Consider the following 22852-nt stretch of genomic DNA (forward strand, 5'->3'; position numbering starts at 1 on the left):
AAGGAAGGGGTGGGGGGTAAGGAAGGCCTGGTGGGGCAGAGGACTGAGGGGCAAGGGTACGCTCAAGGGGAACAGGCAATGGGCACCCCTGCCAGGCAGCCCCAAACACAGAGACCAGGGCCCTGCTCCCTGGCAGGGGTGGCCAGGGAGGCCTGACAGTCTGAGTAGGAACGTGGTCCCCAGAGGACAGAGTGTCTGTCGGGGCTGGCTTCCACCGCCTCTCTTCCCCCTAGATCAGCTTCTCCTCCTTCTGCGACGAGTTCAACTTCTCCGTCTGTCTCTCATCCTCTGCCACTGCCATCTCCTCCCCTGTCTCCGGCTTCCTGCCTGGGGCTGGGGTGTCCCCAGCAATGGTCCCCAGGACTTTGGTGCTGTGCTCCTGAGCTTTGGCCCTGAGGGCAGCAATGCTGTTTTCTCTCAGTTCCTCCTGAGAAATGGTGGTTTTGGGATCCGGACCCCTCTCTTCCTTGTCACCTTTGTCAAGCTTGGGCAGGGCCTGGCGCTCCACCTCTGTCTTCCTCCCCGCCTCAGCCGCTGCCTCCAGAGACTTTTTGTGCATCCCTAAAAAGAATTGTTGGTATTCGGGTTTAGAAAAGCGCCTGGGCATGGGAAAGCCATCTTGAACTGAAAACAGCAAAGATAAAGAGAGGCCAGAATTAAGGAAAAGCAGAAACCCTTGCTTCATACAGCAGTCACGGGGAGCCACTTGCTCCTGCACCCGTGCGAGGGCAGCCCAGACAAGGCAGCTGCCTGCTGGGGCACCTGGCATCTGTGGACTCCGGGCTGCCCCCAAAGGTCTATAATTACTCTCCTCTTCATTTCTCTCTGTGAACGTAAAGCTAACTTGTCTCTGCATGGGGATGAGGGTCTCAGACAGCAGCACAGTTGCCTGAGATTCACTGAGGATGGGGAGGGATCCCTATTGCCTATTTCTGTAGCAACCCACTCCACACAACCACCCCTCTGCCTCTCTCAGGTTCACGGAGACAGAAGGACAGGACAGCCCGTCGTCAAGATGCCAGACAGTGGTTTTGGGGCAGAACCAGCCTGGGAGGTCAGAAAGAGGGAAGCAAAGAGCAAGAGTATGTTAGGGTAGCTGCTACCTCCATGTCTGCACAGAAAACCAAGTGAAACCGGACAGAAATGGAGCTCCACCAGGTGTCAAGAGCAGGAGGAGGCAGCAGAGTGTTCCCCCTGGGACCTGGGGCAAGGACAATGCATTTGGGGGTCCTGATACCCCACACAGCATCACAGGGCTGGAGGAGTGAGACTGGGATGACCTCCTGCCCTGGACAAGGGTTAGAGCCTTTGCTCCAGGGCTGAGCATGAAGGATGCTTTAGCCATGGGAATTGAAGGCTAACATCAGCCTGAGCATGGGGGCAAATTCCTGTCCCAATCAGATTCTGCAGGTCAGGGTCCAAAGTCCAGCAGGAATTTGGGATGAGCAGTCAAATCCTATTGACAAGGGTCATTGGGGGACAGGGGGCATTGAGCGAGGCAGGGCAGGGAGAGCCTCACCCTGCTGCCCTTCACCCATTTTCAACATAACTCTGATTTCTTCCTTGCTTCCCCCTCTTTGTCTCTACCCACTCGCCATCACCCATGAAGGCAGCTGCTCTCTTACCCAGGAGCCAAGGGGCACAGGACTCCATGATGCCATCCTTGGCAGACTTGAGGATGGACTCGGGCAGTGGGATGGAGTGACGCACCATGGCACCGTAGAGCCCATACTCAGCCATCACACTGCTCCTGCCCCAGCATTTCTCTCTCTTCCGCCATTTGGCCCGGCGGTTCTGGAACCAAACCTGGAGCAAGTAACAAGGAGGGACATGGGTTTTTTTGCAAGGAGAAGGCATGTCAGTCCCTTTCCCACATGGGAACACATGTGTTTGTCCAGCAGGGTGAAGGCAGATGTGTGGATGCTCATCCTGAAGGCACTACAACCTCTTTCCCTATGCAGTAGACACCAGGTATCTCTCCCTTCCTTGCAGGAGTAGCAAGGGCCAAGTGTGAAAGCAGGTCCCACCCCTCTCTGTAGGATGTAATTAATTTGCCATTGCAGCTTCTTTTTCTAGTGGCTTTTGGCTCTTGTGCCTGGGATTTTCTTTTATTATTTACTGGGTGTCTGAGCAGCAGCACAGAGCTGCAGGCAGCGGTGCCTGAAGGGAGGGCTTGGATGGGGGTGGAGGATCAGGAGAAGCAGGAGAAGGGGGAAGCTGATCTGTGCGCTTTGCCCTGAATTCCCAGTTTGAAAAGCCCCTCATCTTCTCAGAAAATTGGCAGAATAATCTCTGAGCTGTGACCTGGGGGCCAGCGAGCAGAGAGGCGGGTGGCAATGGTGGGGAGGGGGTGATACTGGCAGAAATCTATTAGTGCTCTCTCTCTGATTTCCATTCCTCTTGTCTCCCTCGCCCTCCTCCCTCCCCGGCTCCCCTCCCTTCCTACCGAGCAGAGGCATCAGCTTTAGATGAAAAATTGCTTGAGGTCTATTCAGAAGGAGGCAAAGGAAGAGTCAGCCCCAGGGGCAGCCCAGGCCTGATTGAAAAATAAGTTAATTTCAGTTTGAATCGATGGGCCTCAGGCACTGAAATATCACGGGAAATTAAAGCAGCTGGTCCCCAGGGAACCACGCCATTGACCTGCGCTAATTAATGCCATGGAGTTACCAGGCCCCTCTCCAAGAGGCAGCCCCTCCCTCCCCGCGGACACCCCAAACACCTCCTCATTTAACTAATTAGACTCACAGAAAATTGGGTGTTAATTTGTTTAGGATTTTTTTTTCTTTTCTATTTTTTTTCCCTCCCTTTCCCAGAAAGTACATGGCAGAATGGAAATGAATGGCAGGGTCTCGCTGGCAGATGGATGCTCGGGGTCACTCCGCAATCTTCTCCGACTTGATTGCTTGATTAGGTCGTTAGCACATTAAAAAAAAAAATTGCTTGCCGTCTGGCGCTGGCCTGATGAGTGGGATGAGGCGGGATTCGCCTGGGTAATTTATCTTTTTATACTGCAAAGAATTTGATTTCAATCTGCAGATATATGGAGGTGCCTTTGACACCTGTTTAACATTACAGAGCTGACAGCTTAACCCTCTCTTGTCCCCACCGTTAGTTTCCTTGAGGGAGCCCAAGCTGCACTGGGGGGCACTGGGGGTCTGTCCCAGACCGCCATCTCTGCCGTGGGGACAGTAACACTGATGCCAGGGAATGATGTCCTGCTCTCAGCTAGTAAGGCAAGCTGACCTCTTCTACCTGTGCAGAGAACTGCCTGGCACTGCAACCCTATGGTGAGGACAGAGCTGCAGGGTAGGCGGGTGGTTTGCTAACACTGGTGACAACCAGCCTTGGCCATTCCTGGGAGCTCAGCCAGCCTGCTCCCGCAGAGAGCTGGGTGGAGTGGTGGTCTCAGTGGCTGTGATCCCAGCTTCTCCCAGCAGAAGACACTCTGTGCATGTCAGAGGGGATTTTACAGCCGAGCTGCTTCACCACACATCACCTCCTCTGCATGATGAACAGTCTGATTTACGCCTTCATACTGCCAATACCTAACCTCTGGACCATGGATGGCTGCAAATCCTCCAGTGCCTGAGCAAAGACCCTCAGGAATGCACACCTTCCTCTTTTCACCTGCTCCTCCATGCCCATGTGAAACACAGGTTTGCTTGGCCCTGTAGTCAGCAGGATATTGACATGGTCTCTCACTCCAGGCATTCCTCCCACTCCCAGAGACCAGAGTGAAGAGTTGGAGGCTCTTCACTAGAGGCTCCTACTCCAAACTCAGCCCAAAATTCCATACTTCTTTTTCACCCACCAGACCCAGGCAGTGGGACAGCCACCCCCCTACAATTCCATGCTGTGAGGGGGCAGTTTAACCCACCTGAGACAGGAGAGGGATCCTGCCTATTCTGCCCTGGATAAACCAATATAGTTAGATCCATCACAGCAGAGCTCCTCTGCGACTTCAGAGAGAAATTCCTGCACAGTCCCATGTCTGGTGCCTGTAAATCTGGCTTGGTTTGGGGCTGCAGTGACACCCTTCCACGCACCTAGAGTGGCTTGCAGGGCTCACCTCTGTACAGCTGTTTTTGTCACTAGCTGACACACTTAGGATCTCAGCCCACAAACAGGTTTTTCCACCAAGTGGGCAACTTTTTAAACTCCCCTCAATCTTATTTTATCAGATGCCTATTCACTGATGCTTTTACTACCTTTCCCTTTCTCCTCCCTCCTGCCTCGATGTCCCTAACATCTTCCCCCATGCCTCACACTCCTCTTCCCTTCTCCCTGGTCAGGTCTCAGCCTGCCCTCTGCTGCTAAACCAGATGCCCTGAAGCATCCCCTTTTCCATGGCAATGTTACACAAATACTGCAGGCAGCAGAAGCTTTACCAGCTGGCAGCCCAATCTTGACTAGAGATGGTAGAAAATTTTCAATCAAAAAATGCTGATTCAATCACATAGGAAAAACAGTGTCCAGCCAGTGGAAGTGTAATCAAAATTATCTATGGCTTTCTTATGAATGCTGTATTTTAATCTCAGATGCATAAGACATGCAAAATCTATGCTTTAAAGCCAAGTGGGAATATCAAAATTACATCAACATTTCAGTAAGATTATTCTGAGATTTCTGAAACCAATTTTTGGTTTTTTGATGGGAATTTCCTCTTAGTTTTGACTGGGAAAAATGAAAGTTTGGAATCCCAGAATGTCTATCAGAACAGAAATCAGGAAGACTGACCATCTTGCTTTAATACCAGGAGCCATATCTTCATCTCATGCATGAAGCCGAGTGAAACCAGTAGTGCTCTTTACAGAATATTGCTGGGATCAGATTCTAGCCCAGCATCTCTGCCACAAGCCGATCCCAAGGAACATGGAGAGAAAAGCTCCAGCATGGCACTGGCAGCTCCCACGCCATTTCAGATCAGCAGAATTGTTCCCTGTGGCCTGTTCTCATGATTTTGTCCTCATTCAGATGGCTCCATCAGTGGGACTTTCTTCTGGGAGATCTCGCTGCTTTCTTCAAATTTCTCAATGTGTTACCAGAATTTTCCCATGCCTCGATTCTGAGCTGAATTATGCACTGGTTTTAGTAATTCAGAGGTATTCTCAGCTCTGTTGGTACATCAGCCACAACTTCCAAATATGCAGTTATTTATTATTGGCACCTCACTTCTCCTGGAGTGGGTTCACCCTTACACTTACATTTACTCATGGTTTTGGTATTCTTCAGCTGCTTACTGTCCTTTCTTGCTTTACTTCTTCCAGCTCTTTAAAATTTGATCTGCTACAAGCAATGTTTAGGTTTGTCCATGTTTCCTCTTGCCCCTTCCCATTCTGTGGATTGGTTCAGCTTTGTGAAATGCTTTATTGATATGGTTGTGTACTGTGCACCTTCCTTCTCACTTGCTTTCATGTGGTTCTCTGTTGCAGAGCTCAGGGTATGGTAAAAAGACTGTGCTTCCATACCTCATGGGCAGTGGAGAAACTCCCTGATTAATTTTAGACTGAAGCACATCAGATGTGCTATTACAATCTGATGTGGAGAGGTGTCTTTTGGACCAATGTGCTATATCTTAAGTTTTACAGCTCTTTATTTTCACACAAACACCCTCTGGAAAACCCAGGAAGCTTGTTCCAGGAAACTTATCCCCCAAAAATGGATAAGAGAGTAAAGTGGACAGGTTTGTCTTGCAGTATTGCAAAGCCTTCTAAATGGGAATGTTTCTAACTTTAATCATCATCTAATTCTCACCTCCAGTGCCCACTGCCCAAAGCAATAAAAGTTGAGGCACTCTATGCTTGACCACAGGGTTGCAAGTGTTTTGGAGCTGGAGTTTTGGAGTCAAGACTGGCAAGGACAACCTTGCCAGTTTCCTCCTCTGAAGCACAAATGACAACTGACACTTCTTCTGATTATTGATGATGCAGAAGAGCAAATTATAGGAGGAGGAATCTCTCATTTTGCAAAGGGACATGAGTCTCAATGTATCCTTGTTATCCACATTCATTATATTAGTTAGTTTGTTTACCTAATCAGTGCCTGAAACATTGTCTGCTAAAGAGAGAAATCTCCCTGTGACTGGCAATGACCCAGGAATCTGAATTAGCAAAGGGGTATTTTAAAGCATCTATGGTGTTATTGTGTATTGTTTCTGTATTGTTTCAACCTAAAGTTTTCCACTGGTTACACTCATTTTCTTGGCTGCTACTTTCCAAGCTGGGGTACACAAACAGGGGAATTGGTATTGGATTTTTTGTCTTCCTAATATAAAAAAATATTATTTTCCCTGCCTGAACATGCTTCATCTATTAAAGGAAAACTCCAGGCTAGATAACGGTGAATTTTTGCTTCACCAAATCGTTCATAGTGCCTTTGAAATAGCATTTCAACAGGGGTCTTTCAAAGAACAAGCTTTATGGACCACAAGCCGGTCGCAGCCCAAAGCAGCACAAGCTGAATGTCCACTAGATGGCCACAAGCAGATGAACGTCCACACCTGCAGACACATCGACACAGACACACAGACACTCCAGCACATGCTTTTGCCAGACTGCGTGGAGCTGCTGCACACAGCTGTCGGGAAACCAGTATCTAAAGCAAAGGACAAAATTCCAAGACCCCCAACAGCAACGCTGAGGCCATCTCTCCTGCCCATGGACTGACAGGCATATCTTCTTTGCATACCTGCCACTTCTCCACTTGAAGCCCTTTGGTGGATCCAGCTGCAGACCAGACAACACCTTCAGTTCACCTCCACATCCAGGGCCCTGCTACCACCTCAGCACTCAGTTTCTCCTGACAACAGCTCTCCCTTTCTACCTTCTCCCTCTCCAACCCAAGACTCAACAATGAGAGCAGTCAAAATGAAAACCTCATCTGAAAAAACAGCACCATCCTCACCCTCATATCGGACAGAGCCTGTGGCCCCAGCTGAGTTCAAGCTCAAGATGTGAGCACTGCAGAGAACGGCCTCTATCTCCCTTGGAGCATGCCCCATCCATACCTGTGAGCACCGGGGCTGTAAAATGAACTGCCATGAGGGTGTGAGGTCTGACTGTGCCCTGGGGCTTCCCTGAATCCCTCCCTTTTCGCAATCACCACAGGAAAGCTTCCTGACTGCTAGTGGAGACTGCACCACTTCAGTAAGCTTGGAAACAGTTTACTGCTGTCTTTTCAAATGTAATATCAAAATTACTGGCACTGTTTATGGTGACATCACTTTCTATGGCTGGTGTAAAGTGGTCATGAAGTTAAATGAGAGCAGTAAAGGTTGCACATGGGCTGCATGGCTTATCACAGGACTCATCATCCCTCCTCTTACTAAACACTGGGAAAGAGCTTTCTGAGCTCACATTAGAAAGAGCAATTCCTATACACAGTGTGACAACAGCCCTTCTTGATAGTAACTGGAGTTGTGTCCAACCCACTTGGCTAACAAGTCCAATCAGACACACAAGATGAGCTGTCAGGCAGCACTCATCCCTCTTAAGCAAAGATAGGATGGTTCATCGAAGCTTGGGTCTCCTGTAAGCTAAAATAGTAACAAGGGCACACATGGAATACAGGCTTAATATGGCATCCAGCAAAAAGGTTTGCATTATTACCATGCCACCAGTCCTGCAGATTAGGCCTTCCTCTGAATCCTGCTCTTAAAAGCACTACCTGGGCCAAGTATTGCTAATTGTTGCAACCAAAGCTGGAAAACCCTGCTTGATCGGGACACGTATATTAAACTGTGTTCCTATGGCAAATCTGAGGCTTTCACCTGGCCTTGTCACCTCATGTGGTGACATGTCTTTTCACTTCTTGTTAAACTTCAAAAAGTGAAGAACTTCATTTGCTGCAGGGCTCCCATCTTCCGCATTGAAAAAAAAGCATGCACACGATGTGCACAGTCGGTACAGTGAAATCAGTGGTTCAGCACACACTCAATCTGTGTATCACATCTGCACATAAAATGCATCTCTGAGACTTTGACTTCACTATGGCCGCACTGTGATTCCAGCTGACCAGTAGTTTAGCTGGTGCTACAGCTCCGTAGAGGCTGCCATATGCTGGGACATGGCAGATAAACACCCAAATTACTCTTTTCCTAACATGCTGATTGAAAAACAGGAAAAACATCGGGGTCGTAGGTGCATGATAGTCACAGGAAAGCTGACAAGGGTGCACTCATCATCCTAGTCTACACAAACCCAGGGAGGCATTTGTCATCGTCACAAAGGGTGATAGTGCACATCCATCCTTTGGGTGATCACAGTGCCTGACTCCATTAACCAAGCTGCTATCCTGCCTGTATTATTTCATTTTGCCTTCTTTTCCCTCACTAACACTTCTCTGCAGGTCCTCTAAGACAGAGGAAACCTTAGCATAGATCTTCATAAACAATCATGTGCAATGCACTCTCTGACCATGCAGGGATGCACAATAATTATGGTTTTCTTGTTGGAGCAAGGTGAGTTAGGACAGTCAGAAGAGAAATGTCACATCCCCTTCATAATGCCTTTCAATGGGCACTAAAATCCGAGCATGAGATGCCAGCATTCCTCTGAGGCTGTGGAGCACTGCTGGGGCTCTGGGACTGCACTCTGCATGCCCAGTATGCCCACCAGCTCCAGGGTGCCCTTTCCCTTACCAGTATACACCAAGCAAAGGGCAAAGGTGCTCTCTGACCTTCTCCAGAAAAAAAGCATTGGCACCAGAGGCTGTGCACCAGCCAGAGAAGGTGTCTGCAGTACTCGCTGTACACAGTTTTCTGAGCTAAAGCCCTGTGGGCATGGGGACAGTCCACAAAGTCCCCCGAGGGGTACAGTGCACACTCACTAATGCAGTGTACTCTTGGGGCACTGGAGCATCAGCTGGAAGATATCTTCACAAACGTGTGATGTTTTATAAAATGTTGTAAGATGTAATCAGTTTCCATGCAACAGTTTGGACTGACCACTAAAAGGAGAAAGTTGCAGTCTTTACAATCTTCCCTTAGGAAGGTACATAGTAAAGATGATGTTTGCAATTCCTTGATTCATGCAGTGAGAGATATCTAATCACCCAAACTCAGAAAATCCTTCAAGAGCTCTTAAATCTGGGGAAGGAGGAGGACCACCAGAGCCAAAGAGCAGTGCAGAACAGTGGTCTGGCCCCTGATCACGAGTCAAGAGGTAGGACTGGCAGTTATCTTCGGGGTGCTCCTTCAGCGCTCTACTCCTATCACGTGTCTTCTCCTGGCTCTATGTGTTCCTCAGCTCTGTGTACCCTTAACCTTCTGTGGGTAATTCACAGCTCCAGGGGTTTTCACGTGACATCTTACAGCTGCAGAAGATTGATGCTCCGGGCACTGGCTGCTGTGCCACTGACACTTGCAGACAACACCATCAGCTCAGACTAGAGCACAGCACAGCACAGCTAGCAGCGTGAACTGCAGAGCTGCCAACAGCCTGTGGGTGCTGGTTGCACCAGGATGGCATATCTGAGGTCACAGTACATTTCCAGGTACCCTCATGCTTAGTCTGCCCAAGCTAAGATCTCCCAGGCTGGGACTCTCCCTCAGTTGTCACTTAGACACTGAAGCCTTGATCTCAGTCATGGTCATCATATAAGCTCAAGAAGTTGACCCAGTCAACAAAGAAATAGGGGGTTCCTGTAGTGACAGTCATGGGGCATTCTGAGTTGGAAAGAGGACAATGAAGCCAAAGATACAAAGCGACTCAGATATCAGAAACAGCAGTGGACATAAAGCATGTTATCTTGGAGTGGACATCGCTGGCACATCCAGCACTTTTGTTGTAAGATACTGTAGCAACAGTTTGTTATCCAAATCCGTTCCTCTTTTCTGCTCCACAGAAGGAACTGCCAGCCTCATGCATGTAGAGATCAGTCAGCAATATATCTGTTGAGGACTGGACTTCCCTACACTGCCTGGGCCTGTGCAAAACCTGGCTCACAGAACACCCAAAGAAGGCCAATGAAAAGGTGGAGGAGGTTTGTGCTACCAGAGAAGAATAAGAACTTGTTGAGATCTATCAGGGTAAAAGGAAACAGAGAAAAATAGATCCATTAAGAAATAAAGGGGAGAGTAAATTAACTGAGTGTCTGAAATGCCTGTGTTATTGAACTGTTAGAAAAACCTCTATTCAAAGTCAGGAAAGGAGGAAAACTTCATAATAAAGGGTCATTAGAGGAAAACACAAAGACAACCATCAGCTGGTCCCTCTGCCAGACATCCTAAGACTGGAGGGGAATTAACTATTCAACTTGCTGGGCTGACCATTATTTTTTAAAAAAACAGTTGTGAAAAACTGCAGTGGTATCAGAAGAGCGAAAAGAAAGTTCATAATTAAATGAAGGAATGATTAGAAGTGTTCCCAGCACAGGGATTTGGGGTAGCATTTCCAGAAGAGTTTAAGTGATTGAGGAACTGCAATGCCTGTGCAAACTCAGAGAAGTGTTACCCTTAAACAACTGCTGTTAAGAAAACAGGAGATGGATGCGGGGAAGAGTTGTCACAGCCTGACATCAAATGGCTGCAGAGCCATTCCTAATTCTCCTGGATGTGACAGGGAAAGCCTTTGCCAAGGACTTCACAGAAACGGGCTATGGCATATTCTGTTGTCCATCTGTCTTCCTCTTTCAGGGAACTCACGTGCCCCAACACTTGAAAGTGTCTGACCCTTGGTATCTCCAAAACAGGGAGAGAACAAGCAAAATCACTGCAAAGAGTGCTGTTTCCCTCCCAGTACTGTGGAGAAGCACAAGTTCACAGTTCCTTATGCTTGGATGCCATAAACATCTTGCAAGAGACAGAGCAGAAGTAAAGGACGGGTAAGTTTGGATTTATTTGGTTTTTTGTCCCATTTAGAAAATCTATCAGTGGCTAAAGCAACTCAGGGACTGAACACAGAGGGATAAAGCAGTATCTGAGTATAGAAAACGTTAATAACTCTGTATCTCCACATCTGCATTAAAAAGACCTTTTGAACTCACCTACAGCTCCAGCTGTAGCAAAGTAAATCCCACAACCTAGGCAGGTAATCTGCATGGTCTAGCAACAAACAGCAGAGTCCCCACTTCACAGTAAGATGAAGAGTTGCTCCTGACCCTCCATTTTCCTTCCTTTCTCCTGCCACATTTTCTTTCTCTGTCCAAAGGCATGCAGTGTACGACTTTTCAGACAGGAATCCCTTTGGAAAGGCCTGCTCTTGCCTGTCACCCAGCCCCTCTGTATGCAGCTCTGGTAATTATCTTGTAAACGAAGTTCTAGCACATGGGCTGAAAACAGGCCATAGATAAAGGGTAATGAAAACAATCCATTACAGAAAGGGCCAAATTAAACAACTCTTAATTGAAAAATGGAAATGAATATGAGTTTAGATCAACTAAACAAGCATGTTATTGAAGAGGCAGCAAACTTCTAACATACCAATTAAAGACATGGAGGCAGTGATGCACCATACGCCACGAGAAAAACTCATAATAATATTCTCACTAAGCCAGTAAGTTTGATTAGTTTTATTACTCTCACTTGTATACTTCCAACATTTCTAAAAGCATAGGGGAAGTTAATGACACTTATCTGATATCACACAGCCATGGCTTGCCCCAGTGCTCAGGAATTATTGGCAAAGGTAGCCAGCAGTAGCTGGTCAACTCTATTTCATTATAAACTGCTTGCAGGGCTCTTTGAAAATAATATTTTATATCACCATGACTAGGCTTCGCGAACGAAAATTTAGGAAGGCTCTATCCACATTTATTACAAATATTTTATATATATTTATGTATAATGAATATATAAAAATATATTTTGAAATGTGCCTCACACAACAGCAACGCTTCAGGCTTCTCCTTCACCTTGGTAATCTACCTCCAACAACCCTGACTGCTCTGCTTACCTCCTTACAGCCACATGGTCTCCGTGAACCTGCTGTATAGAGATTCCAGTTGGAACCCACTGGGCACTGGCAGTGTGTCTCATGCTGGCCTTTCTCTGTTCTATGTATGAGAGTCACCCAAAGTTTTACCAAGAATAGACAAGTTCTCACTTCTTAGAGTAACAGTGATAAGCTTGGAAAATCCAACACCACCACTACTTTCTGCATCACTAAGTAATCCTTTGTCAGGCATTCCAGGCACAGATTCAGGAAAGGTCACCAACTGCATGGAGTAATCACAGCATTCCATTCTTACACCATAGGATTCAGTCTACAACTCAGTACTCTGCAGCAAGCAAGAAAAGCTGGCAGGAGAAAGAGAAGCCAGGGCTGCTAAAGCTGCATAAAGTTAATTTTTCCTTCACACTTTCTATTATGTTTCTTCGGGGAACTCCTTGGGTTCACTCCTGAGCTCATGCTCAGTGCAGTTCAGGTTCCTCAGGCCTTTCCAAATTATGTTCACCTCTAAATAGAGAACCTTTTTGCAAAAACAAAGCAAGGTAAGGCTCTTGTTCTGGAAAAATACTCTCTTGGTACAAATGCTTCCCTCCAAATGACTACTCTTCCTGATTCCTCCATCCCTGTTCAACTCCCAAAAGGCTGCACAGTGATACTGAAATGCATTAATCTGAAAGCAGCTAAAGCAATACATTTCCAATTAGAGATTTAGTTGACCTTGTTTTGGTTTTAGCCAAAACTGACCTTTTAGCTGCCTGACAAAACTTGCTGGATACAGAGACAATCCCCCCACTTCTCATGCACAGTAGCAGACTCTTTTTGGGATTCCTTTTGCTTACATGACCAATTTTATGTGTCCCAAAATGCATCATCCACATAATAACCATATAATATTTTAACGTTATGAACTGACAATTTTTAGCACTTTTATTATCTTTCTCAATTGATTAGTTCCCTAAAAAGGTGACTCTAGTGTCCCCCCAATGGCAGCCAGGATCTTATTTTTTGGAAATACTGATTAATCAATTTGCTTGATTGGTAGGAGACATATTTTAAGGAAAAACATACACACACATTTCAATAATCTCAAATCAAATTGTTACTGAACTTTAATATTGAAACTATTGTGTTTAAAGTTCAGAACTGCTACATATTAATAAATTCAATAGGGATAACTTATCTAAAATCTACTCATTACACTTAAGAGTATTGTTATGAGAAACAGCAGTTTAAGTCAGATGTCACAATACTTGAGGCCATTTTTAATACTTCATTCTGTTTATTAAAATATACTTCCCCACAGGAATCTACTTACCTCACTTGGATTTTACAGAATGGTCTGTGTTTATTCTAACAGGGGCACTTCAATTCTTCTGAATATTTTCAAATACATTGATTAATGTGGACTTTTTAGTATCTTGCAAAATGGCCACAGTGACATCTGGTCTGACTTGTGCATAGTGTCTCCCTATGAAAAAGAATTACTTTCCCAATGGGAAGATGCTCGTTTTCCTTCCCGGAGCAGCCAGCTCAATGGGGGAGGAAGACACACATGGTGTTAAAGAGTGCTGCCTTGGAAAAAAAAATCACATGTTCATCTTGTCTTTAAATGGAAGATTTGAATATTTTTTCCTGGATTCAATGTTCTTTCAAACCAATAACTTTCTTGGCCTCTGATGGCTATTTGTAGCATTCTGCTGAAGGTTTTACCTGCAAACAGTTCCTATACATCATTCTTTCAATTGCACTCTTTGAATTTCACTTTCACATCAAATTTCATAGGTGATTTACTTTCTCTTTGACTATTACTTCCTGGGAAATAATTCCATGAATGAAATTAAGGGGTAGATATCACTCTTAGGTGTGGATCCAGTGAGAACCCACATGGAATGCTGTGGAAGTCCACAACATATGATGCTCACAACAATCTTAGAAAACACTTTCATTAATGATATAGAAGAGGGAGAGATGAATGTTGAAAGATGAGAGGAACTGTAAGCCACAAAGAAAATTAAAAAATATAGAGCTCCTTTGAGCAGCTGAAAACTCATGCAACGAAAAGAATTCAACTATGTGGAATTATAAATATTATGAAAATGGGAATAAGATTCATTGTCAGCTGTCTCTTCCAAGGGGCAATAAATGATGTTAAGAGATTCAAAGCAAGGTTTACTTCACTTAGGCAGTTCTGCTGCAGAACCTCTTGCTGCAGGACACTAAAATATTTACATGTGTTCAAAATCCCAGGAGGCTGATAAAGTACTCAGTAAGTATCACTGGATATCTGCTCTGTTCTCATACTCTAGCATCACCTCTTGCCAGTGTCAGAGCTGGTAGGGCTGTGATTATGGCTGTCAGACAAAGTTAATAAAATGCCATATGAAATCCAGAACACTGAAGGGAAAATTCTGAGCATTAAGAAAAAAAAAACAAAACCAAACAAAACAAAACTGTCCAAAAAAAGTTTGAAGTGACCAAATTAGATAAATAGAAATAAATAAATAAGGAAGCAAGCAGACCAGTGCTAATACAAGGCTGTTTCTACAAGGGCTCAGAAATCCAGTTGAACCAGTGTGAACACACCCAGCATGCAGTTGTAAGCATGTGGTCTCTTATCTCCAGGAAGACTGACAGGCAGGATGGGCTCCACGTAAGAACAACCAAATGATTAAGAGATGAGTGTGTGATTTATGAAGGATGATTTAAGGAAAGGTCTTTGCAACTTGTGTAAGCAATGATGAAAACCAAAAGTGACAGCCAGGAGAAGAAATAGCTTAGATTTATTTAAAGAGTGTGAACATTATAACAAGAGGGAAAGAATTAGGCTCATAACACAAAGGGCTAAAGTTGAAAAGGAATATGAGGTGAAATATCAAGAAGAATGATCAAAGGTGGGAATTATCTTGGCATGGCTTGTCATATACAAAAAACTATGGATAAGGAAATTTCATAGAATATGTGATAAGGGATAATCGATTGCTGACCTACCGGAAAGAACAGTGGTGCTCAGGACTTCTACATGACTCCGATGCTCACCCTGGCAGGGTGCTCATGCTCTCACACAAGAGATGCCACATAAATTCTGCTGTTTCTCATTATTTCCCCTTTCACGATGAGGAAAACTGTTACCCACAAGCACTTTCTTTTGGAATACACATGCCACTGGTTACACCTGATGGTCAGACCATGGGGTGCTTCTGCTGTCCAAGTCTAACCTGATCTTTAGGGCAGAGGGGTCCGAGTAAGGAGCCCTCTTAGTTTTAAAAATTCTGCAACACAGGGAGAGTAGGCAGTTGTTTATTAGCCAGCTGCAGAAGGACATGGCAGCAAGTCAGTGACAGTTAAGATACATTAGCCTCTATTTTGCTAAAACACTGAGTCTCAGCACTGGAAGGATGCTCCAGATGCTGAAGCAGTACATACAGTGTCCAGCTCTGCACTCTCTGCCATAGTATCTCCCTCCACCTCACACACAGTGAAGGTCCTCAGTTCCAGCCAGAGAAATAGTGCCTCTGGAGTTCAACATATACTGTGCCACCAGATAAACCTCTTCGCTGAAAAGGTCCTTTATGGGAAATCAAAGGATCCTCTTTCTAGGATAGCATCAGATGGTGGGTGCAGGCAACACTACACTCCTGATAAGTCTCTCCTCTCTTGACTTGATGTCCTACAGGGTCACAAGAAGAGAAATGACCCTTCATCCATCTCACTCTTTAGAGGCAAAGCATCAGGGCTTGTTGCTCAGAGCAAAATCCTAATGCATCAGGTAGGATTTCAGATGATGAGCCATTATCTCTGAAGACTGGTGGAAATCCTGTCAGCACGAAGGTTATCTACAAGCTGTTAGGTCAGCAGGAGTCCTGCCAGATCAACGGGATACGAAGCACGACTTGCTTTTATAAGGATGTCACTCTTGCTTAAGCATAAAAATAAGGCTGGTGAGGGGGTCTCAGGACTGAGGGGAAAAAAGGCTGTACTTTTGTTTGCGAGGATCTTCCTGTCTCTGCACAGGGTTAGACCGCAGCAGCTTCCAGCATCAGTGTTATCTTGCTAAGTGCCCTCTGAGCTACATTCCAAACCCACAAGGGAGCAGCCTCCTGGGCCATCTCTTTAGCAAAGAAAGAGTACAGGCTCAAGAAGCAGCTCAGCGGGTCCCGGCCACGCATGAGGGACTGAACAGAAGGAGGAACCTGGGAAACTAGGACCCTCGCAACACAATGTAGCACTTAAGACAATGTCTCTTGTAGAAACTGCTACACACCAGTCACAGAGGCAGCCACTGCCACTGTGTGGAGGACCAGGCCAGTTTAACTCTCAGCCAGCCCAGAAATATTACCTGTACCTGCTGCTCAAGGCTCAGCCATTACAATCCTATGCCTTATGTAGCAACCTGGCAGGAGCAAGTCATGGGTGAAGGGAGGCAACAAAAGCTGCTGGAGCCCACCCTTGTGAATATCATGTGTAGTCCATCCAAGCACATTTTGCCTCCCACACTGTTCACAGCAGCTGTAAGTCTTCTCTGGCTTTTTGGTTGTAATGATTGCTTGCGTTTATTGCTGCCACACAGGACAAAGGATGGTGCTGGCACAGCCCTGCAGCTCAGACTGCTCCTTATCACCGGAGGATTCACCACACAGTGGTGATACTCCACACCACCTTGTTCTACCTCCTCATGATGGCATGACAGGACTGACATGCAACTAAAACCCAAATGTTAAAAACTGTAAGCTTAACAAAATTTAACAAATTTAAAAAAATATATATATATCCCCAGAAACCTTTAGGGAAACTTCACTTGAGGAGGCATTTGCCTTCTCAAGTGAAAATGATGGTGCAAACACCTCTCTGGGACTCCCCCATCATTCCCACACTGAGTCCACCCACAGCACTACTAGCTGCCTATGCCATCCCTGTGCATCCTTCTGTGCCCAAAGGAGCAGAGATGAGCTCTTTCCCTCTCACAGTGCCCACCCAGACACAGTCTCCAGGAGGTTCTCTTCCTGCCTATACCTTCTTTCCCATAGCAAGTCCCCAAAACTCTGTGGTCTTTTCTTGCATGCCTGTTCTCCTTCTCTGAATTAAGATTCCCTGTTACACACACCCTAAATCACTGGTACAACACACCATGCATAGCACATGTTGACATACAAACACCAAATACAAATCTGCCAAGAATAGCTGATCTCTTTGCCTACCCATGGAAAGCAGGAGAATTGACAGCTTGGGGAAGTTTATCCAGAGAAATGTCACCCTTCCCATGCTATCTTTTCTTCAGGGAGGGATGAAAATGGCTGAGAGGAGCATGATAAGGGGATCCAAGAGATATGATTACCTGTATCCTGTCTTCTGGCAACTCTGTTTTCATGGCCAACATCTCTCTAGCATAAACGTCAGGATAGTGGGCCTCATTGAAGGCCTTTTCCAGTTCCTCCAGTTGGTAGGATGTGAAGATTGTCCTGAGGGGAGTAAAACTCTTTGATCAAAAAACATAAGAAGAAGTAGCAAAGATGATGAAGAGTCAGAGAAATGGACAGTGAAACCTGGGTAACCTGCTAATGCATAACTTTTCCCCATCTCCTATGTTTCTATGCCCAAAGGTCAGGTGCCAGGGTGAAAGGAGAACCAGAAAATGCCAGAAGACAGCACTTTTAACAGTTACAAATCACCTTCCCTTTTCAAGGACCTGCCTCTAGAGACTGTCCCTCCCCAGCAGTGAGCACCCACAGTGATGGCAGCTGCTCTTACATCTCAGACTCCAGTGCCTCTTTCAAGGATCCTGGCAGGTGTCGTTATCCTTTATGTCCCCTACAACTTTGAACCCACCCTGGCCAGGCTTAAAACCACACCTCTCCTCCTCTTTCATCCAGACATTTCTTAACCCTTTGATAGTCACACTGAGATGAAGCAGCATCCCTTCAGCACTCTGCCTAGAGAGGTGCTGAGCCCTTTCCCAGCTGCTGATTCTTAGCCTGTTCAATCTCCATGAGCAAATAATCCTTCACCTTGAGTCCCAGTCCATGGATGAATTCTCTGAATGTTTTATCCACTCTACTCCCCACCACTTTTCACCACGCCTTCCCCACAAGATCCAGGGCCAGCTCCCTTCCTCTGCCTTTCCCCTGGTTGCTCCCACCCTGATATCACATTAGCTGCTCCCTGACAGCTTGCATTACCCTATTATCCTCTGGAAATCCTCCTGGACCACTCTGGGCGGGCAGCAGCCCAACCTGCCATTGCACAGCAAGTTCTCAGTTTGGGACAACCAAATTGAAAAATCAGCAGCTGGAAAGCTGAGACAGATGAAAGCCCTTCTCCAGCAGATGGATGAGAAGTCTCAGACCACTTCCACTCCCCGAGGATTAAAACTCCCACCCTTCAACTCCTCTAGTACAGAAAATGCAATTTTTCATATAAACTAACAATACTCTGATGGCAAAAAAAAACCCCAAAAAACAACAAACAAACAAAAACACGAAACAAACAAAAACCACCAAAAAAACCCCCAAACCAAATAGCAACCAAGAAAACAAAACAAAACAAAAATTCAACCAAAAAACCCAAACCAAAATAAAACAATTATCAACTCAAGAACTGCAGCCTTTTTGTGAAGTGAATGTATAAATATCATCAATCTAAGAAACATATAGCTCCTGGAAGGAAAGAGAAAATAGTCTTTTTCTAAAATATATCCAGATTTCAGAAGGGCCCTATAATTCCAGAGAGCATAAACAGAAATTCTCAGAAATATCCTCCACTATACAGAATGAAAAGGATTCCATCAGATCGATAATATTACTAACAAAAGCAGCATGCAAATGCAAGGGACCTGCCTGCAACCAGACCCTTCTTTAAATTCATTCTTAAATCCATTATCTTTTCAAACCGTTTTTCTTCAATTCTGACAAATCTGTGAATTCTAGGGACAGCAGAGCCACATCAATTCGTGTATTTTCTCTCTCTGGGACCACAGAAAAAATTATTCCAGTTTTGATCCAGTTTACATTTCAAGCATTCCCCTCCACCTTCCTCCGACAATAGCGCAGAAGCCTGTCCAGGCTCAGCAGCAGGAGGGTTTTGCCTGACGTTCAGTTCAAGTTTTCCCTTTTTAGCTCATCCTCGGGTAGCCCCTGTCCCTTTTGCAATACACAATCCACTGCCCCTTTTGGTGTTTCTATCCTGCAGCTATATGCAGGCTATTGGTCATTTCCCAGCCCTTCCTTGGTCCAACTAGGGGTCTTAACCGTTTAGTACAGAATATACAACTACAGACAAATGTTGCAGGTCTGTTTCTGTATAGAACTGAAAATAAAACAAATCCCCATCCAGACGGGGAGCTGTACACCAGACTCGGCTGTGTTTTCGCTCAGTCCTGAACGGGTCATAAAGAAGATGAACTCGTATTTACTCCAGAGCACCCAAACTGGTAATATTTGCCTGTGGAGAGGCTCCGAGTTCGGGAAGAGCCCTACAGACCGAGCCTCCTGTTGCATACATAGCAGGACGCCTCCTGGGACAGTCGGTCTCCTTCCACCCCGTATCCTGGTAAGCTTTCACTGGGGCGTCTTTTAATCCACCTTTCCTGCATCGTGGCAGGATTGATTTAATTATTCCTAAATCACCCTCCGTGGATGGTGCCTGGCCTTCCTTTGTCCTGGCGCTCCGGCCACAGCAACGCCAGAACCCAGCACAGGATTTTTTGTTTCTGTTTATATGGCGCAGACAATCCAACTCCTTTTTAACTGTGGGAGAAGTCAGGCAAAGTCTGTTACCCTGACCATGCTGAGGGGAACCAAATCCCAAAGAGGATCTTCGTTTCCTTAAGCAATTTTCCAGCCTTTTTCAGCTTCTCTGAAGGTTGTCTCAGATTCCCAATTATTTAATCTATTGGCAAAACATTTATTTCTAAGTAATAAAATATTTAAATTATTGATAGGAATTCTGTCTTGCTGACAGCCAATATTAAGATTGCTGTATGTGGAGCTGATAACGGGTTTTATTATTTCTGACAGGTGGATGATTTTTCTCTTCCCGAACACCGGTGATCCCTATTCCGCCTAGATGCTCATGTGCTGTTCGGCATTGCGACTGGGAATACCTGGATCCGCAGCCAGAAAAAAATTAATAAAACGACACCTGTGGTCCATCCCCACGCTCCCTGTAGGCACGTCCCGAATTCCGATTTATTTTGAACGGGGAGAAAGAAAAAGGGAAGGACCCGGTGGAGAAGCCGCAGGGGCGCTCCGGCGGCGGGTGCCGGGAAGAGTATTACGCTCCAGGCCGGAGCGGGTCGGCCCCGCCAGCGCGGCGGGGCTCGGTGGTGCCCGGTTCCCTGGGGACTGAGGCGGCGAGAGCCGGCGGGGTGGCCTCCCCTGGCTTACCTGTGCCGCCTCTTCTTTCGTTTCTTGCTCTGGTTTAGGGAAGATTTGGACATTTTTCGGTCGCTGGAGGAGACATCCTCGGAATCTGCGGAGAGACAGGCAGCGGCTGTGGGTTGGGGCTCCCTCCCCGCCAGGGACCCCCAGGTAGAGCCGGGCCCGGCGGCTCCCCGCCCTCCGCCAGCTCTGGCCGAAGATTTCGTTGCGGTCGCGCCGCGGACGGGGCACGACGCCGGCCGCTCCCTCCAGTGCAGCGTGGCCCCAGCGCCGCTCCCGGTCCCGGTGAGGGCCGGTCGCGGCGATCCACCCTGGACAGGGAAGGCTCCGGGCGGGGAGTGGGCTGCAGCTCTCGCTTCTCTCCCCCGGTGTCGTTTGCTGAGGCTGCTGTTGTCTCGCTGCTAAAATGCAGAGCCCGGAGAGCTCAACCAAAATGTAGGAAAACAGGGAAGCTGCAACCCCCTGCCCCTGGTCGGGCATCCGCGGCCGCCTGCCCCAGTCCGGGGATCCCGGACTGCGCCGCAGAAACACCGGAGCGGGGACGGAGAAATTGAGGTTTATGGAGCTACCAGCAAAAACAAACCCCGGGAGGAGCTGGTGCCTATCCGCAGCCCCCGAGGGTTGCAACGGCCCGGGGATGTTAAGGACAGGACACCGCCGCCTTTGCCCCGAAGAAGCAGCCGAGGGACGGAACTGGGACCCACATTTCGATGCGCGCTCCGGCCGCGCTCCGGTCCCGCTCCTGCCCGCGGCACCGCGCTAACCTGCCCGGCCCCGGCGCTGTGCTGCTCGGCGGGCCGTGCTGCGGGCACGGCCCGGGACGGAAACCGCGTCGGACGGCTCCGGCCGCTGCCGGGAGGAAGTCAGGGGTTGCCCTCGGGGCCAGGGTCGGGCGCTGCTGCCTGCCGCTCCAGGGGTACCTGGGGAGGCCTCGGGAACGGGCCTGAAGGAAGGGTTGTGGGAGGCTGCTGCCGTCTAGGAGAAGGATGCCGAAAGGCCCCTAATTCTCCGGCAACGACTTGGGGTGGCGGGGGACCGCTCCGACGGGGCTCCGCGCATTCCCGGACCGGGCGCCCCCGGCCACGCCGTCACGCAGCGGCCGCAGCCCCGAAAGGGGGAAAATACGGTCCCGTCTGCCCTTCTCCTCTTCCTCGGAATCGAAACGAAATCGCCCTCCCGCCGCCGGGCAAGTGGCCTCCCGGCGGGGCGCGGGATGCGGGCGGCTGCGCTGGTGGGGCGCGGCGAGTCCCCGTGGGCCGGGGACGTGCCTACCTGAGCTGGCCGTCTGGCTGCTGTCCAGCTGCCCGGGAGCCCGGGCCAGGGGCTGCAGGTGGACGCTCTGGGGGTCGGAGAGCACCTCCAGGAAGGTGGGCTGAGTGTAAAAGCCAGGGATGCCGCCGGCCCCCAGTAGCCCCATGCCCACGCCGCCCACCCCGGCGGGGCTGAGCACAGAGCGGGCCGCCAGCAGGTGCCCGGCGGGCAGAGAGTCCAGGGCGGCCCGAGGGTGCGACGGCGGCTCCTTGTTCAAGCCCAGGATCTCCTGGATACCGAAACCGGTGCAACGAGGAGGGGTGGGCCCGGAGCTGGGCTTGACCCCTGCCGCGGGGGGCGGCGGAGGCGGTGGCGGGGCGGCGGCGGCCGCGCCGTCGGGCTTGGGCTTGCCGGGCAGGCTGGGGGCCAGCGCCGCGCCCGCTTTGCCCGTCATGCTGCGGCCGGCGGTCCCTGGTGCCCGCTCCGGGAATGCCTGGGAGCCCCCGGCTCAGGCCCCTTTTATCCGCCCAGCCGGGAGCCCGAGCGGGGTCAGAGCCGCGCAGCCAATCACAGGGGCCAGCCGCGATCAGGGATGCCAAAAAGCCGGCACCGGCGGCGGCGGGGCCGCTGCTCGGCGGGCTGGGGCCGGTGCCCGCCAGCGGGCTGGGGCCGCCGCCGCCCCTGCGCAGAGAAGGGCCGGGCCGGGCCGGGCCAGCCCCGTAGGCCCCGGCCCCGCTTCGCCTCCAGCCGTGCTGGGGAGGTGGGGTTAGGAAAGGAGGGAGGGATGGAGGTATCCCTGCTTTCATAAACACGCACGGCGTGGGGCACCGGCCCTGGAGGAGAGATGTGCAAAGCCTCTGAAACGATGGACTCTCTGGCTTTCTTGCTTATCCCATATTCTGAGATAAATATGTGGTCAGCAGAGAAATTAGGGACCTTGGAGGAAACCCAAGAATTAAAACTTGAAAATGTAGAGCTGGAAGCTTTACATGTTGGAGAAACATTCATGCCCTCAGAGGAGCTGAAACAGTTGCTTGGACTCTCTAGACGCCCATGCCATGGTTTCTGAACTGCACAGTTCCTCAGTAACTTGCCTTTCACCAGCTGTGGCAAGATACCACACAGCTTGTCCTTGCCAGCATTACCCCAGCCAAAGACATTAAACTAAGAGAAAGCAAAAGCATCTCATTTCACTCAACCTGAGGCCACAGCTCCACCACAGCATGTACCACGACAGTGGTCAATAGTCCACAGTGTGGCTCCCAAAGTCTGTCCATGGGTGCCAGTTAATCAGTGGAACACTGAACTGGGGCTGGGACTGTAGCTCCAGATCAGCATGAA

At 48.3% G+C, this 22852-nt stretch overlaps 1 protein-coding gene across 1 annotated transcript; it reads right to left on the bottom strand.

The window, feature by feature from the left end:
• Positions 1 to 182: 182 nt before the first annotated feature.
• VSX2 (visual system homeobox 2) lies at positions 183 to 21965 on the bottom strand. Its single transcript, XM_027638365.1, has 5 exons — positions 21533 to 21965; positions 20267 to 20351; positions 17221 to 17344; positions 1626 to 1806; positions 183 to 561 (listed from the first exon to the last, which is right to left on the bottom strand). The coding sequence occupies exons 1-5, from the start codon at positions 21963 to 21965 to the stop codon at positions 230 to 232; spliced, it is 1155 nt and encodes a 384-aa protein (XP_027494166.1). The 3' UTR covers positions 183 to 229.
• Between the last annotated feature and the right edge of the window lie 887 nt (positions 21966 to 22852).

This window comes from Corapipo altera, unplaced genomic scaffold, assembly GCF_003945725.1.
Source record: "Corapipo altera isolate COAL_440 unplaced genomic scaffold, ASM394572v1 23, whole genome shotgun sequence".
Taxonomy (NCBI): Eukaryota; Metazoa; Chordata; class Aves; order Passeriformes; family Pipridae; genus Corapipo; species Corapipo altera.